Source organism: Pleurodeles waltl, chromosome 2_2, assembly GCF_031143425.1.
Source record: "Pleurodeles waltl isolate 20211129_DDA chromosome 2_2, aPleWal1.hap1.20221129, whole genome shotgun sequence".
NCBI lineage: Eukaryota > Metazoa > Chordata > Amphibia > Caudata > Salamandridae > Pleurodeles > Pleurodeles waltl.
Window position 1 is genome coordinate 577,949,939 of NC_090439.1, and position 18,438 is coordinate 577,968,376.

Genomic DNA, 18,438 nt, shown 5'->3' on the forward strand with positions numbered 1-18,438 from the left:
GACTGAATCAAACATCAATGTTTATTTCATAGATTGGTAAACGGGTATGAGTTGACAAATTAAAATAAATGTCAACAAAACTTCAAAATAGGGACACAAATACCGTGGGGAAAAAAATCCGTGTTTATTTGCATGACCAAAAAATATTTTGAAACTGCTCTCTATTGGGGTCTATTAAGCGAAATGATGTAAACGTACAGGAGGAGATTTAAATGTCCCAAATTATTTCCATTTACAAACATTCCCAAACGAACTTCTGGAAAGCTGTGCCAGAAGTATTTTTCAATTTGTATTTCTGGAAATGTCATGCCACTTCTCATATGGACGCTGGTTCCCTATCTGAATTTTACATAGCACACAATTCTCCTTTGAAGTCCCCTGACCAAACACACAATTAAAAAAAAAAAACTTTTTGTCCACAGGGAAAACATGTTTCTCTCTGTAGGCAGCCCTTCTCCTACATTCTCACCAAATATGAGGGTGCTCTATTTCCATTCATATCCCATATTGCGAGTAACTCTGACCCTTGGCTGGAGTAGATTTTCAATTATTTCCAGGGAACGGGCCAGGTTGGTGTATGAAAATGACCACATATGTGAGTCTGTGATTGCTCACATACTTCCTAGGCATTCATAACTTGGAACGCCTTTCATTGAGGATGCCTTCCAAGAACCATTTTGGAAAATCATAACGAGCATAAAACGAGGTATTTTTGGCCATAGACTTAAGTTTATCTCCAAGAGTACCTTTGAGAATAGGACCCTCTTTGTGAAGGCTAGAAATTCAAAAGTATCGGACCAGTCACACTATTAAGGCTTAGTTTGCTCTTAAGCTCAAATAGGTGTTTATTGGTGTAACTTACTTTTTTGGACATTGCAAATCTGTATCGATAAGGTAGCTGACAAGAGGCTGATCCTGGCCAAGTGAAATATCTCAGAGCAGGATAATAACACTATTAAAACACTAGTAGCAGAGTAAAGATTATGGATGCAAAAAATATGACCTGCCTGAAGATTGTTTTATGGAGAGAATAGAGGCCTCCAGTATTGGAGTTTGGCATTCTGAGATAGGGATCTGCCAGCGATGCACAGCAGGACAAAGTTCCTAAGGTTCAATCAGACATTAACTTATGTTACAATATTCAGAGGACAAAGTCCCCAGTGTTCTGTTCCCTTGACTTCTTTGAAGCTCCTTGCAGTCTCTGTCAGCAGAGGGACGCCACATGGGGAAGATGCACTTACCACTGCTTTTATTTCTTCTTCAAGCAGCCTCGGCACTGGTAAGAAACTTAGAACTTGGCAGAGATAAACAGCTGAATGTAAGTTACTTGTAGAAAGGGCATACCTTCTTAGATGTCTCAGAATACTACATTATGAATTGGTTCCTGTATTTCCTCACTTTTCTTTGTGAAGAAGCACTGTTGGATGGGAAATGGGCTGTCTTTAATGGCTATGTTTGGGTTTCAGTTACTGAGGTGTCCCCATCAGTGGCGTAACACAAAATGATGGGGCTCCCCGGCAGAATACGGTGAGAGGGAACTAGCACTCCTAAAGCCCACAGACTTTGATAGAGCTTGGACTGAATGCAGGTCCAAGATAAGATAGGGACCTTCTTGTGCCACAGGGGATGCAGGAGTCTGTGTTTGCACCCCTGGTCCCCACTGTAGTTAAGGTTAACACAAGTGTGCTACAGAAAAGTCTTGTCAAACACAGATTTTCAAACCACAACCACAGACAAATAACGCACGACATTTGATGTTTGCACGATTCACAGATACTAGGAATTCTATGAAGTTCCGGTGTTATTTCTTGCAACCTTCATGAACACTTTACAACTTCACACAGTTGTTTTGCTTTGCGCTTGCGCTACGTTTGCATTAAAATCACGACTTCTGCTGCATATTATGTTGCAAAGGTGAACCTGCAGAGAGAAATCCTGAATATACTTTCAATTTTTGCTATGCTTTAAATAAATGTAAATGATCTCATAATGTGCTGAAATTGATCTCCTAATGGCCATAAAAACTTTGTACTGGGTAAGGTGGACTTAAAGAGGAAACACTTTGCAAACATCAAAAATTGAGAACATTGTCAACTTCGCAATACCTTACTGGCATACAAGAAAGATGCCCTTTATATGAACACCGAAATACTACTAGTATGGCAGGAGCATTGCATTTGTAAATTGAGTGTGAGTGGTGGAATTGTACAATTTTCTGTGAAAGATACAGTGCAAAAGTATGTGAGCACCAACGAAGCAGAATGTTTGTGAGTATGCACGTATGACTTGCAGATAATTTACCACCCTGGCAACAAACAGAATTTTGCCTGTGCCAAAGGTAGGAGGTGTATTTATGTTTCTAGGGTGCCGATGGGGAGACCATGAAAAACAAACATTGGCAAAGCCAATTGAAATCGCTTGGGTATGAAGAAAATGGGTGGCTGGGTTATATTATAGAGACAATGTTACGTTTTAATGGTTTATTAGTAACTATTAGTAAAAGTAAAACTTCTTTGTTCTAGTATGTGTATTGTATTTTGTTATTTAGTAAACTGCTTTAACTTGTAACCATAATAAAACATTTAGGCCCATATTTATGCTTTACAATGGTATTTTGTAAGTTTGCCCCGCTTTTGCGTCAAAAAGCGGCGCAAATGCGGTGCTAAAAAAGTATAAACATGGGCCTTAGTGCCAGATGTACTAAGCATGTTAGCATAGGCAAACTGCTCACTTTGGTGTTTTTCACTGTTAAAATACGAGTTTGAATGTATTGAAGGCACTTAAGGAGTCCATAAACCTTTAGCGACTTCTAAAATGGAGTGGGGAATGGTTTCCAGTTTGCCATTTGAAAATGGCATATCTTAGGCATCCCTTCCATATTGTGAATTGGTATGTGATATATCGATGTTTTGTGACTGAAATCCAGTTGCAAATCATTGACTACTTACCGACTCCTGAGTTAGGGTGGTAATGTATTCACAATAAGGAAGGATTTCCAGTTTGAATCGCTTCTCCTTTGTGAATCCTAAAAAATAGATGTTTGGGAGTGAGTAGTGGCCCAAGGGAAGACTGTCCATTCTTCAACATTTTTCTTTGTTAATGCAGCTGTTTCTTTTAGGGAAAACAGGCTGCATTGAAAATAAAATGTTTTTTGTAGAAAGGCAATCACAGACAAGGTGGTCTGCTCACCCTAGAAGGCGACCATCCCTGTGATGGCCTCCAATCAGATGGAGTCGTAATTTGTAAACTACCTCATGAATATTAATGAGTTAAGCTGGATTGTAACCCACTTAGAATCCTTTCTTGCAAGCTGACTCCCTCATAACAAAGGCGGTTCGTAAAATACATTCTGTTCGCAAACATACTGATGGAAAATGGAGACCATTGTTTGCCACTGGAAAGTATGTACATCTGACATCCAGATCTTTTTTTGTTTTAGTAAAATTGTAGCTGTGCGGCTCTGCTATTAATGCTTGCAGGAATATTTTTAATTTAGAAGAGTTTTGATTTTTTTAAATGGTAGAAATATTGCTATCTTAGAAGATAAAGCCTATTACTTGAGTCATATTTACATTGCAAAAAAGTACATCACATGTTAATGGAAATGTTATAGAAGATCATCTTTTAAATCTTCATATGCTGCAACTATAGACTGTCGAGTAGAATGACAGGAGTAAAAAGAAAGGGAACTCTCTTAACAATCAACAAAGTTCATTAAAACAGGTAAAAAAATGTGGCAAGGACATACCACAAGAATATAAAACTATAACGAAAAAAATGCAACCACAACAGCCACCAGCTGCAAAGTTAGCATTTTTTATGCAGTGCAAACGTGGTTTTTGGCATTAGAATGCTTTATCAGAGAACCAGCCTAGTTATACATTTTTAGAAAAGAGAAAATTAAGTGCCTGATTTAGAGTCTGGCAGATGGGTTACTCTGTCACAGACATGACAGATATCTCATCCACCGTATTACGATCTCCATAGGCTATTATGGGATCGTAATGCAGCAGACAGGACATCCGTGATGTTTGTGACGGAATAACCCCCTCCGTCAAACTCTAAATCAGGCCCTCAGTCCCAGAGATATTTATTTAGTCTGAATTTATACAATACAACTGTAATCTTAATAGATTATCTTCCTTATACATAAATTCCCTTGCTATGTAATCATGTGTCTATATATTTATTACTTTACTCCTATTGTACACGAGAAAACAAAATCACTCTCTCCAATGCACTACTGTGTCTCACCGTAAACCTTTCTCAATCTATCCTTTATCCCCAGTCTCTGGCTCATCCCAAACCTCATTCTACTAGTATGATCTCCAAAATGCCCCTTCCTAGATGCTTCCCTCCTGGCTCACCCCAAACCTTAGTTTCCTACTATGATCTCCCAAACAACCCTACAACATTCTTCCCTCATGTATCTCTCCTTTGACTCATCCCAAACCTCATTTTGTTACTATGATATCCCTAACCCTTTCTACAGACTCTTTCCTCCTCCATCTCTGCTTTTATTCATCCCAAACCTCTCCTTTTATTTATCCCAAACGTCAACTTAGTACTATGATCTCCCAACTAACACTTTCTAGAATCATCCCTCTTATATCCGTCCATTATTCTGTTCAATCCAATTAACAGACTCACATGTCCACCGGTCAAATTAACGCATATTTCTCTACACTAATCCACCACTAAACCTTTTGAGTTCCAGAGTAGTGTGCTACTCACCGAAAAGCGCTACAAAGTCTGGTCCGGGGTAGTAGTGATTTATAAGTACAATTTATTTATATAGCGCTTAATACTCCAGACGGGGTGTTGAAGCCAGTATTTGACTCCTGTTCCCCATTAACAAAGTTGGCAGACAGTTGCGAAGGCTCATCTCCCTCCTAGTGAGGATAAGAACTTGTAAAACCACCCTCGAGCACAATATTAAAGAAATGAAACATATTATTACCATTACATGACACTGTTAATGATTTTCTAGTACATATTTTAGTTTAAATATTGCTTACTTATTCTGTCAACCACATTCTGAAATAAAAAGACGCAAGTGAGCTGAAAGAAGGGACAGTCCTAATAATAGTGCCTCAACTGGTAGAAGAAACATTCGCAAAGAAATATAAGGAAAGGAATGTAAACACAACAGCCACGAGGAGGGAGTGTGCACCCGGATGCTGTACAAGCAATTAGAGAAGCTCAGCAGAGGAAAGTTAGGCAACATAGAAATGCGAGACAATGGAATACTGTAAAGATATAAAGTATGGCAAGCACCCGGCAGGGATGTGGATCAAAGCAGTGTAAAGCCCAATACACAACTGGAGCACTGGACAGTTACAGGAATAATGTAGCAAAGAGCAGCGGCGAGTGGTGTACACCCAGGAGTGGATGGTGTCAGGGAAAAGTGGTGAGGTGGAGGGGTTGGACAACAATAAGAATACAACAGCAAACGAAAAAAATTACTTACCTGCTGGCTGCCACATTGCTACTCTCCTGCTCTTCTGACTCCACTGCAGCACAGACTCCCCTACGGTCAATCCAGATGCTGCTGTCATGCTGCTGGCAGCATGAGAGAAGCGCTGTGTTTGGCCTGAGCGGGATGGATTTGCGGTTCCATGGGGACTAGGAGCTTGTGCTTGCAATCTCCAACCTGACAACATAACTCAGGTTGGAGACGTCTCAGTGCGCATGTCGGCTTGGATGTCCTATTACGGCCAGCCAAACTCACATGTGCACTTTCAGCAGTGCCCACAACTTCTCCCCCATGCCTGTCATCGCAATGACCACACCCACAAGTCTGGGCCAGGTGAGGAAAAATAAAATGATAATAAACGTGTTTTATTATCATTTAATTTTTCAACTTCTGCATCTGCTGGTGGTTATTGGCGGGGAGGAACGCTTCTCCACCATAACAGAGGAGCCGTCGCTGTGAACACCAGAGTGAGGTAAAGGCAACAACAGAGGCTATGCAGAAGCAATGCAGGAAGAGAAAAAAATAGTGCCAGGCTGTCAGTTTTGTGAAGATATGCTTCTAATGCAGAAACAAAAACATTAGTGAGAGAGCTGTGCTCCAAGGGTGAGACAAAAATACAATACTGAGGAAAGTAGCAAATCAGAACATTGACAACAGACAACAAACACAACTAATTAAAAGACCCTCAAGAGGATGGAAAAGTATGGGCTGCAGTGCTGCTTAAAAGAGACAGCAAAAACTGTATTGAGACCACAAAAAGCAACGTGTGACAAGCCACATTTGTTTAGCTTTTGCAGATGCAGAATTTTCAGCCTGATGGAAAATCTTTCTGAGTAAATGCTACATAATACAGTACTACAGGAAATCTTTAGTCACAGGCAGTGAGAATTGTATAACACTCAGAGTGCATTATGAGAATCATCAATGGGAAGAGGGAACCCACTCTGACTGGTATAAGTTGTCTCCCTACCCATCCTTGAGGAGCGTTCATTACTTTTTTAAAAAGATTCACAACCACTAGGATTCCTAGTGGCATGATTCACTGTCTAGTTCTCACCCAAATACCATCCATATCTGGGGAGCTCTTGTTACTAAAGAAAGGTATATATATGTAAAATTGCCTGGGAGTACCCTAATAGTTCCCAGATAATTTATTCCAGGTTCTACTGGCAGGATTAAAAACAAAAGTCGATGCTCATGGATAAATTAATTGACTCCAGCATCTGAGCATTGTTTCAGCCAAATACTTAGCCAAACTGTTCTTTTCAGCTTTTTCCAGGACTGGACTAAGGGCCATCTGCACTAAAGCATTTTCCCATAGGAACAGAATGGGTAAAACCCTTTGATACATCTAAGATTCCTTCTCAAATCCATTTGGGTCAGTCATTTTCAAATCTTATGCACCATTTGTGAAAATAATCAGGTAATGAAATTCACTCAATCATCCTACAAATAGAAACCAAACTGAGTAGTTTTCTTAACCTTAATTTCTCTGGGTCAAAAAAGATACCACATTTGAGGAAAGGGCCGCTTTTGACATGGTTACACCCCACTTTTTGCCTGATATCTGATGCTAACTTGATTGAGTGTGCACTGGGATCCTGCTAACCGGCCCTAGCACCTGTGTTCTTGCCCTAAACTGTACTATTGTTTCTGCTATTGGCACAGCTAAGTTCCTTGTAAAAGGTACCAGTGGCACCAAGGTCCCTGTGGCCAGGGAGGATCTCTAAGGGCTGCAGCATGTATTGTGCCACCCTAAGGGACCCCTCACCAAGCACATGCACACTGCCATTGCAGATTGTATGTGTTGGTGGGGAGAAAAAGGTAAAGTTGACATGGCATCCCTCTCTTGGTGCCATGACCACAAACCACTGCCTGTGGCATAGGTAAGTCACCAGAGGCCTTACAGCCCTAAGGTAGAGTGCTCTATACCACAGGTGAGGGCTTAGCTGCAAGAGCAATATGCCCCTGCAGTGTCTAAGTCCATTCTTAGACCTGTAAGTGCAGCGTAGCCATACTGAGTTCACGGGCTGGGATTTGGTCATTACAAACTCCACAGCTCCCAGATGGCTTCATTGAATGCTGGGAAGTTTGGTATCAAACCTCTCAACTTAAGAAACCCACACTGATGCCAGTGTTGGATTTATTGTAAAATGCACACAGAAGGCATCTTAGCGATGCCCCCTGAAATTCACCCAACTCTCTACTGTGTGGCTGACCGGTCTGTGCCAGCCTGCCACCACCAGACAAGGTTCTGACCCCATTTGACCCCATTTGTCTGTGACGATCTTGCTCATTGCAGGAAAAAAATGTAGTGGGTTGTATATTCCTAGCTCTCTTGGTATAGACGTAGGGGAGAGGATGGGGTTTAAGTTGATGATTTTATAGTTCTTCCTGTTGCGTAAAAGGCATATGCATTCTCATCTGTACTCGATTGTAGTTGTAACTGCTATGCCTCCCCCATTGTCAGCAGGTTTCATAACAACCTCTTTGTCGGTTCCTCCAGTGCTTTTGACTCTTCTTGAGATATACTATGAAATGTTCTAATCATAGTTGTGCCGATGGCCTCTACTTCTTTAAAGACTGCCTGCTCAAACGCTATAATTTCTACCAAGATGGTAGTTGCAGGTGGGGAAAACTTAGAATTTTAGCCAAGACCTGCACCCCCTCTCTTCTGTTCCCTCTGTCTTGACAAACGAAGTTCCAAGTTAGTTTTTTCTAAAGAAATCTGAACATTTGCAGAGGAGCATGAATTTGTTGAAGGTGGGAGTTGGGACAAATCCCAGGTGCCTATTGAAGTCCCATATTTGAGTTTGTCAGGTATTTTCCAATTAAATTTACCATAAGGTTGTGCTGGAACTTGTTCCTGGTGTTCCCTCTCAGGTCATGCTCCTTGTGTGCACCCTTTGTAGGTTGTCCTGCCACTGGACCTCTGGGTCACTAAAACTCCTCTGCTAAAACACAAAGGCCCACATTTGTTAGAGTGTGTATGGGACCTGAGGCCCTTCAGTGCAATATAAAGCTGCATGATTAGCCCTTTAAAATGGTATGTAAATTAACACCTTCTGTGCTTTATTTGCATTGTGCAAGTGCCCAGACAAAGGTTTTGTAAATCTGCTTCCAAAAGAATAAGCTGTTCTCCACTGCTGTCCAGGCCACAGCAATTATGTAAATATAAGCGCTGGGCACCAGGTTCTACCATGTGTCTTGGATCCCTTTCCCACCCCACCAGATAAATGTGATGAAACTATATTTGTGCACAAATATGATCAATTCTCAATTCACCCTCAACAAACCACATCCTCAATTACCACTAAAACGTAGCTTGGCCACCATAGGAATGCAAACAAGGCTAACCCCAATCCTACAGGTCTCAAACAACCCTCATCAAGTGTGTAGCCTACTCCTCCTTGACAAAATACATTTTAATTCTTCACTTATTCTGTTTCAATTCCCAACTTTCCAGTGACATACAGATTAAGGCTGTACCGGAGTTTATACAGCTAAACGTTTTCTCTAGAGCTCCTGCCATTATAAAAGCCAGGAGCGCTATGGAGTATCAGCTCAATTCAGGGAATCAGGTCCTCTTCCAATAGTAGTTACCAAATACTTGGAAAATGTTTTCTTCAGAAGCTGTCTGTCTGGTTTATGACCTATCTACGGTGCAGAGAGTTCCTAAATGCCCCGGTTAAGGTGCTGTTCATATATTGGGGGTATCAATCAACAGTGGAGTAGGTGCTGTGGCACTAGGAATCAGTGTATTCAGGGTCCTTAGCGGTCGACTGAACCAAAAGTGTGGCTACAGGGAGGTATTTTGCTGAGTTATACCAGGGCCAGTGGTACCCTTGCTATGTCACTGGTCCATATGCACCAGGTGTGTGATGATCTCTGTGGTTCTGCTAGAAAAGCTTGCAGTGCTTGACACCATTGGAGAGTCCACACCGAAAGTTTGAAAGGACATGATAGGCCACTGGCTATGGCGCTGAAATTAATTCATTTTTTAACAGAGCCAATGATGTTGAGTAGTCCTCTCCATCAGTGCACTCAGAGAGCATTATTGTGGACTATTGGAATGCCTACTTGACCTAGTGTTGTCACATCTAGATCCTTTCAGGGTTTGTTCAAATGCACATTTTTATGCTCAATATCTATTTTAAGTATGAAGACAGACTCCTTCATTGAGACAAATTGCAGATTTTACCTACCTGAGTGAGCTTCATAGTGAGCTACAAGGGATTCTTAGGTCCTCGACAATTTCATAGAGGTCACTTACTCACTTAGATAAAGTTTTACTTTATTTCTATATTGATAGTATCTGTACACACTTGTTTTCTTTGAGGACTGGTAGGCAGCTCAATTTAAACTATCAAAAGTGAATCAAGGTTACTCTTATACTATGCTTACCTCTGGGTGCCCTTCTCTTTGGCCAGTCTGATTGCTCAGCCACAACTCATAACAAAAATGTGGCCTTTCTCCAATCCATTGAATAGCATATCAATTATATATACTTACATGCAACATACTATTTTCTTTAACATAGTTTAAACTGTAAGTGCTTTTCCTCAACTAAAGATCATACTAATCGCAGTTAAAGTTGACTTGACTAAAATGTAAAGTCTGTCATCACTTAGCCTCTTTTTTACATGAGAGATCGCCTGTCTCATGGCAACTTGCTTATCGTGTTCACAGAGGGCCTAGAAGTAATCCCTATTTATTGTCTAAATGTAATTTGTTTTTAGTACATTTTCATCTCATTCACACTTTTGACATCACAAGGCATCACACAATGACAATTTCTTGTTTATTGCTGTTATAAACCTTGTCAGTTAGAGTATATTGTATAACTTATTCCTTAATATTGATATGCATTCTCATTGTGGAATGTGCCACAAATAGAATTTTCCTGTCTGCAGTATAAAGGATACTGTTTCTTGTATTTCTAACAGTTGGTGTTGAACCGTATCTATATTAAAACTTGCACTTGTTGATCCAAACACTTTTGCAAATGAAAAACAGCAGCTTTTGCAACTCTTTGTAACAATGTAAAAATGTTTAAAACAATGATTTTTTTAAGCTGGATGCGTGGTTCAATGCCCTCCACAGGGGTATACTGAAGTTTTGTGCAATGTTGAATTAGTTGCCAATTTGGTGCTGCTCCCTAGTATTTCTACTCTGTCTTTCAGGAATGTACTTTTCTCTAATTCTATTTATTTGAGTGTTGTTCTTTAGCACCACATGGTGCTTTATGTCACTTCACATTACTTGAAATGAGAGAAGTTCCGAATTGGGGTAAAGAAATGTGATGTCAATTCATCAGATTGTTCAAGACTGTCTTTCCCCATGTGTAAAGTTGGCAGATGGGCTCTTGATTGAAGTCACCAGTTAACGTTGATGGGGCGCAGTCCCTTTATGAATTGGGTTTTCAATCTAGTATTCTGATTGTTATGAAGCCTATGTCCTAGGACATACATTTTTCTTTCCCCCTTCTATTTTATGGTTGAAGTTTGTTTCTGCAAACTGCTTGGAGATTGCCTGATGTAAGAGCATGTCCAGAGATATAGTGGTGGATCATTTTCTGTGACTAGCCAGCGCATTTTCTAGCAAAGTCTTAATATATGAAACTTAGGGTTATGAATTTGACTTGTTTTTCAGGACGAGGTTATCTGATCTTCTTAGCTTCAGGCTAAGCCTTGTTGTTTGATTTTGAATCCTGTGGATTGTATTTCCTGTGTCAGTGTTTCAGCATCATTCATAAATCAGATGTTCAGCAGAAGTGACATCATCAGTTAAAAGTTAATGCATGTTGTGATCGTTGCCATTTGAGCTGATTTGAAGAAACTCATGTTGATCCACAACCACAGGGATTTTTCAGGAACCAAAATAGTTTCAGCTCAGGAGACCTTTGAAAAATGATTATGTTAACAACCGTCCTCCTGATCTTAATTTCCCACATTAATTTACCCCCTGGTGCATATAAATAAAGAAAGTTGAGATTATCTTGCATGTTCCCTGTGAATATCCACCAGGGTGTGAATCTGCATTTCATCCCGTTATATTTGGAACAATAACTGGTGTCCTCTCGGCCATGTGTTACTTATACATGTTAAGGAGGCAGGGGTAAGAGTGATAATCCTTGTGGGATACTGCATGATGTTGCTTCATCATTAAGATGAAGTATTTCATTGTTGATTCCATCTGATCGGAAGGATAGAAACCACTGTGGAAGTGTATGTGTGATGCCTGTCCATTTTCCCATGTGGTTGAGTAGAATTGCTTGTCCATTGTACTGTGCAGTGTACAGGTCAACTGGGATTCATGTTAGTGCACGCCAAAATATTCTTCTGGCCCTGTCGATTAGGATCCCTCTTTACTTCAGAGATGTTTAGCTAAACGCTGGATCTGCACGGCTGGAAAAACAGAAATGAGTCTCACCAATCTTCTTGTGTGCATAGTTCACAGGAATGGACCAATGTGGAGACTACCTCAGACCTGCCAGTGATTCTGGAGGATAAATTCCGCTTTGTTCTAAATATTCAAAGACAACCAAAATTACATATTTGACATGCCTGCAGTTGACACTTGCCTACAGCATAACAAATGCAAGGCTGTTATGGAAAAATGAAATAAACTTATCAGCATTATCACAAATAAGTATTAGAAAAGTAAACACATAGCTAATATGCAACTTTTTTAAAAAGCTAACAAATGCTTGCATGTAATTATCTTTTTGTCCATACTAAACTTTGTGTAATCATTGTCGATATATTGTTTTAGCTTCATAGCTCCTTGCAGTAAATATTAAAATAATATATGTAACTATACTAGATCTAACATAACTGCGCTAGATGAAAGCACCTAACTCAACGCATCATATGTAGGCATGGATTTTGAGTATCTACGTTGTGCTATTTGCTGGGACCCTGTTTACCAGTACTACCATTAGCAAACTATGCATACCATTTTTTTTCATAAGTAGCTTTTTCTTGCCACACTATGGGTTTTTAATGTACAGCTTGTGACTCCGCTTGGCAATTCATTTGTGTTACTTGTATGGTGAAGTGAGTCTCGTTTTATGAATAATGGGCTGTAAAGAGTTGGCACAGATTTCTATGTGACACGTTTGAAGCATTTAGATAAATAGCAAATGTTCAAAATTAACTGCATTAAAACAGACGTTAGTTCTTTTTTTTTCATCGTCAGCGTTGCCCTAGCCTAACTGCATGTAACTTGTGAGAACTGATGACTCACTCTCTAACACTATCCAGTTGCCATATGGCAACTCTCAGCATTCAGCACTGGACTCCATGCTTTTTAAATTGCATAGTGGGGCTCATGGCGAATTACAAGCCTGTTTCCGGCATCACCACGGACCCTCTGATGACACACAGTTGGACCTGAAAATATCCTTCAAGTTGGAAACATTTCAAATTTGGAGGGACCCGTCACCTGTCAAACACAATGTATATGAGTTTTAATACCTATTAATCTCTTCGGTGGGCAATAACCTCCTTGTCAATTCTTGTTAAGTGACCTTACATCATTTTGACGTGCCCCTGATATCCCTAATGATGCCTCACCTTTCAGATACGTTCTGGATAAAAAGGAACCCTCCAGTCATGTGTGTATATCATTGCAAAATATGCTCACTATCAACACAGGCTTTTAGAGGATTTTCAAAATGCTACACCTGATTTCAAGCCAGTGGCCCAACCTGTCAACTCCTTCACTTTGCACCAGGGCAAAGCTCTTCCCATAGCTCTTCCCTTGATAAGGGCTAGGCTCTTCCCTATTCCCTATGAAGTTAGACCTCCATGCCATATCTTGCTTGGTCTCTGGAATGCAAGGATTCAACTACATCTCCCGTCGTCCTCATTTTACTACCATTGCTTCCTACATGTGCTAGATTCGTTAACAAAACTGTCTCGTTCATACACATAATTTTTCATTCTATATCCATTCTATAGCCACAGCATCTGGCTAAAAGCCTATCATCACTTGCACGTCAGCAATGTTCCTTGTGTTGCACCGACGTGCTGTGTCTGTTGTCACCATTTTTCAATAAACAAATGTACTTCATCCCAATCGTCAGGCTGTACACCAAGAACTTGGAAAATCCCCAGAACTTTGCCTTGCTACATCAGGCACCTCTTTGAAGAAAAAACTTTTAAAACTTGTGTTCCATCTCAAACCCTTTTTATCATAAGCTCCTTTGGTCTTAGAAAAGTATGTACAGTTGAAAAGGTGGCAGAAGGTTTAACACAAGTGGGTGACATTCTACTAATGCTGTCAGACCTGGGGAATGCACTGGAGATGGCCCAAGATCCACAGTAGAGATGGGAGGGGTGCAATGGGAAAAGTCTGTGAAATGGAGAGGAGGGAAGTACACGTACAAAATTTGGCATGTAGCACAGGACCCAGAACATTGCAGATGCGGGAGAAGATTACCAAGTACCATATGCACACAGGCACTCCAGAGGAAATAACACAATGGTACATCACAGATATATTTTGATATGTGCAATCAAAGGAAGCGAGAAGGTTATAACACTAAAACTCCATCTGTTTGTTCTATAATAAAGCATGTGCCATGTTGTGGGAGTTAGAAGGGGGAGTTTAATTTTTTAGAATCTTGGTGATTCATGTGCAAATGTACAATGAACTGAATATATCTACAAAAAGCCTTAATGAAAAAGATGTAAAAATACAAGACACTACTTTAATCTCTCTATAACTCCTATGATCAAATTCTTGCCCTCACTCTACTTATTTCTTCTAATAGCAAACCTCTGCTGTTGATACGAGTATTTGGAACAAAACACACTTTCTTGCTTGCTCTTCATCCTCTTACCACATTGTATACTGGGAGGTAGATTAACTTATATTTAATGCAGCACAGTAACCAAAGTTGGTGCATTGCATTGTATGAAGAGGAGAGAGTGTGATAGCTCTATATCTTCAAAAACATAATGCTGCTGGTTTCTTCCCAGGTGCTGGTGCTCTATCAGGCTGGCTAGTGCCACACATACACCTTAATGTGTGATGTCTACACCAGTTTTGTACTGGATGGAAGCCCTCCAAGTACAAACTACTATGCTCAGACATACTTTAAAATTGCCCCTTCTGTCTTTATACTGTAGAGTGCAGTACACATACAGAGTTTGAAAAGGGTAGAGCACCATATGCACACAGGCACTCCAGAGGAAATAACACAATGGTACATCACAGATATATTTTGATATCTGCAATCAAAGGAAGCGAGAAGGTTATAACACTAAAACTCCATCTGTTTGTTCTATATTAAAGCATGTGCCATGTTGTGGGAGTTAGAAGGGGGAGTTTCATTTGTTAGAATCTTGGTGAATCATGTGCAAATGTACAATGAACTGAATATATCTACAAAGCCTTAATGAAAAAGATGTAAAAATACAAGACACTACTTTAATCTCTCTATAACTCCTATGAGCAAATTCTTCCCCTCACTCTACTTATTTTCTTCTAATAGCAAACCTCTGCTGTTGATACGAGTATTTGGAACAAAACACACTTTCTTGCTTGCTCTTCATCCTCTTACCACATTGTATACTGGGAGGTAGATTAACTTATATTTAATGCAGCACAGTAACCAAAGTTGGTGCATTGCATTGTATGAAAAGGAAAGAGTAGGATAGCTCTATATCTTCAAAAACATAATGCTGCTGGTTTCTTCCCAGGTGCTGGTGCTCTATCAGGCTGGCTAGTGCCACACATACACCTTAATGTATGTTGTCTACACCAGTTTTGTACTGGATGGAAGCCCTTCAAGTACAAACTACTATGCTCAGACATACTTTAAAATTGCTCCTTCTGTCTTTATACTGTAGAGTGCAGTACACATACAGAGTTTGAAAAGGGTAGAGAAAAAGAAACTTTTTTCCTACTTTGCGCCTTCCTTGAGGAGATGTTATATTTTGGTAGTGTGAGAATGCCTTTGCACGAACTGATAACCCCTTGACACAAAGTATCACAAAGCACTATTTGTATCACATTTAAACAACCATACAGCATAAAAAAGTTCTTCTAGTAAATAGTTTCTCAAGACTTTTCACTAGACTTTGCACCAGTGCAAAACCTTGCCCCTTGGAACTGCACCCAGCCTTGGGATGTTTCCAAACTCTCTATTTAGACTACTTTGTGCATGAATATACAATCTGCAGTTGTATCTTCATTCTGTTCATTCTACTGCACATCACTTTGACACTGTATGAGCTCTTCCACACTAAATAAAGATATTAAATACGTTATCCCTATGTTTATGTCTGTCCCTCATTGAACCCCACTGCTAAAGTATCCATAATACTTTAACTTTCATTCTCGCTTGTCTTTAGTGCTACCACTATATCTCCAATTTATGTTATCCATATTGTTGGACTTTTCTGCTTATGCAGGGTCATCCCCAGTCTTTTTGCCACCTGCCTCCTATTTTTTCTGACTTGTTGCTGTTGGCTTTTGAACTCTGAGCACTTTACCACTGCTAACCAGTGCTAAAGTGCATATGCTCTCTGTGTAAATTGTATGTAATTGGTTTATCCATGATTGGCATATTTGATTTACTAGTAAGTCCCAAGTAAAGTGCACTAGAGGGTCCAGGGCCTGTAAATCAAATGCTACTAGTGGCATGCAGCACTGGTTGTGCCACCCACATAAGTAGCTCTGTAATCATGTCTCAGACCTGCTACTGCAGTGTCTCTGTGAGTAGTTTTAACTGTAAATTCGACTTGGTAAGTGTACCCACTTGCCGGGCCTGAACCTTCCCTTTTCTTATATGTCAGACACCCCTAAGGTAGGCCCTAGGTAGCCCCAAGGGCAGGGTGCAGTGTGTGGTTAAGGTAGGACATATAGGGGGTCATTTTGACCCCGGCGGGCGGCGGGAGCCGCCCGCCTGGAGGGAACCGCCGAATGACCGCACCGTGGTCAAAAGACCGCGGCGGCCATTCTGGCTTTCCCGCTGGGCCGGCGGGCGACCGCCAGAAGGCCGCCCGCCGGCCCAGCGGGAAACCCCCCTCAACAATGAAGCCGGCTCCGAATGGAGTCGGCGGAGTTGTAGGGGTGCGACGGGTGCAGTGGCACCCGTCGCGATTTTCAGTGTCTGCAAAGCAGACACTGAAAATCTTTATGGGGCCCTGTTAGGGGGCCCCTGCACTGCCCATGCCAGTGGCATGGGCAGTGCAGGGGCCCCCAGGGGCCCCATGACACCCGTTCCCGCCGTCCTGTTCCTGGCGGTAACAACCGCCACGAACAGGATGGCGGGAAGGGGGTCGGAATCCCCATGGCGGAATCCCCATGGCGGAATCCCCATGGCGGCGCTGCAAGCGCTGCAAGCGCTGCAAGGATTCCCTGGGCCAGGGGAATACCGGCGGGAAAACGCTGGTTGCCCTTTTCTGACCGCGGCTTTACCGCCCCGGTCAGAATGGCCCTGGAAGCACCGCCAGCCTGTTGGCGGTGCTTCCGCGGTCCCCGGCCCTGGCGGTCATGGACCGCCAGGGTCGGAATGACCCCCATAGTAATGTGCTTTATATGTCCTGACAGTGAAATATTGCTAAATTCGTTTTTCATTGTTGCAAGGCCTGTCCCTCTCATTGGTTAACATGGGAGCTACCTTTAAATCTGATTAAAGTGTAGATTCCCTTTGGGAGCGGATGGAAATGGAGTTTGGGGTCTCTGAGCTCACAATTTAAAAATACATCTTTTAGTAAAGTTGATTTTAGGATTGTGTGTTTGAAAATGCCACTTTTAGAAAGTGAGCATTTTCTTGCTTATACCATTTCTGTGACTCTGCCAGTTTGTGGATTCCCTGTCTGGCTCAGTTTGACAGTTGGGCTGGTTGCACCTCACACTAGACAGTGACAAAAAGGGAGCTGGGGTGTATTCTGCATTATCTGATGAGCCATCTGTGCTAGGAGGGAGGGAAAGAGTGGTCACTCACACCTGAAAGGGCTGTGCCTGTCCTCACACAGTGCAGTCTCCAAACCCCCGGTGAGCGTCTGGGGCCTGGCCTGGGCAAGGCAGGATTTCACATTCAAAAGAGACTTTACTTTGAAGTAGGCCTACTTCAAAGGAGAAAATGGGTATAAGAAGGGCACCCAAAACCACAGACTTTAGGAACACTTCTGGAAACAATAGGAACCTCTGCCTGGAGAAGAGCTGAAGAGCTGAGGAAGAAGAGCTGCCCTGCCTGTGACTGTGCTTTGTGGAGCTATCCTGCAGTTGCCAGAGTAAGAGGGCAAAGCCTGGACTTTGTGTGCCTTCCATCTTGAGAAGAAATCTCCAAGGGCTTGATTTAGAGCTTGCCTCCTGTTGCTTGAAGTCTCATGGACAGCAAAGATTTCTCTCTGCCAGTACCTGGAGTCTCTGGAGGGACTCCTACTATGTCCTGTGGTGCCCATCCAGTTCCTGGGACCCTGAAAGGAGAAGCTGGCAGCCCAAGAGTGAGAAATCCACGCACAGAGCGCCATGCGGGCAAAAGATCGACGTGACTCTGATCTGCGGCTGAAGAAAGGACGCACCGCCAGCTCTGCGGCTAAAAATCTACGCTCGCCGGAAACGCGACCGAAGAATCGACGCACGGAGCTGGAGAAACGATACGCAGCATTGCTGACGGAGACTCGCAGATCGAAATCCATGCTGCATGTTGTTTTTTTTTTATCATCATGTGGCTGGATTTCTGACGCAAGTACCGCTGGGTGTGTAAAAACAACACACGGCTGCTCAGACCCGAGAGTGCTGACCAGATTGACGCATCGCTCTCCTGCGGAGAGAAGAAACAACATGCCCGACCCGAAGAAAGGAGAAACGATGGAAGGTCTCACTCGTGAGTGAAATCGACGCATCACGAGCCCCTTTTTGACGCACACTTGCCAGTGCGGGGTTATTTTTGATGCACCTAACGTACAGTTCCACGCTAACAGTGTTAGTGTGTGTTTAAG

The 18,438-nt window shown here is 41.8% G+C and overlaps 1 protein-coding gene across 1 annotated transcript in view; it reads left to right on the forward strand.

Moving 5' to 3' along the window:
• The first annotated feature begins 1,166 nt into the window (after positions 1-1,166).
• MEP1B (meprin A subunit beta) overlaps positions 1,167-18,438 on the forward strand; it is a 263,585-nt gene continuing 246,313 nt past the window's right edge. Inside the window, exon 1 of the mRNA XM_069220087.1 lies at positions 1,167-1,279. Within this exon, the coding sequence (XP_069076188.1) occupies positions 1,223-1,279 (57 nt within the window). The 5' untranslated portion in view covers positions 1,167-1,222. The remainder of the gene's footprint in view (positions 1,280-18,438) is intronic.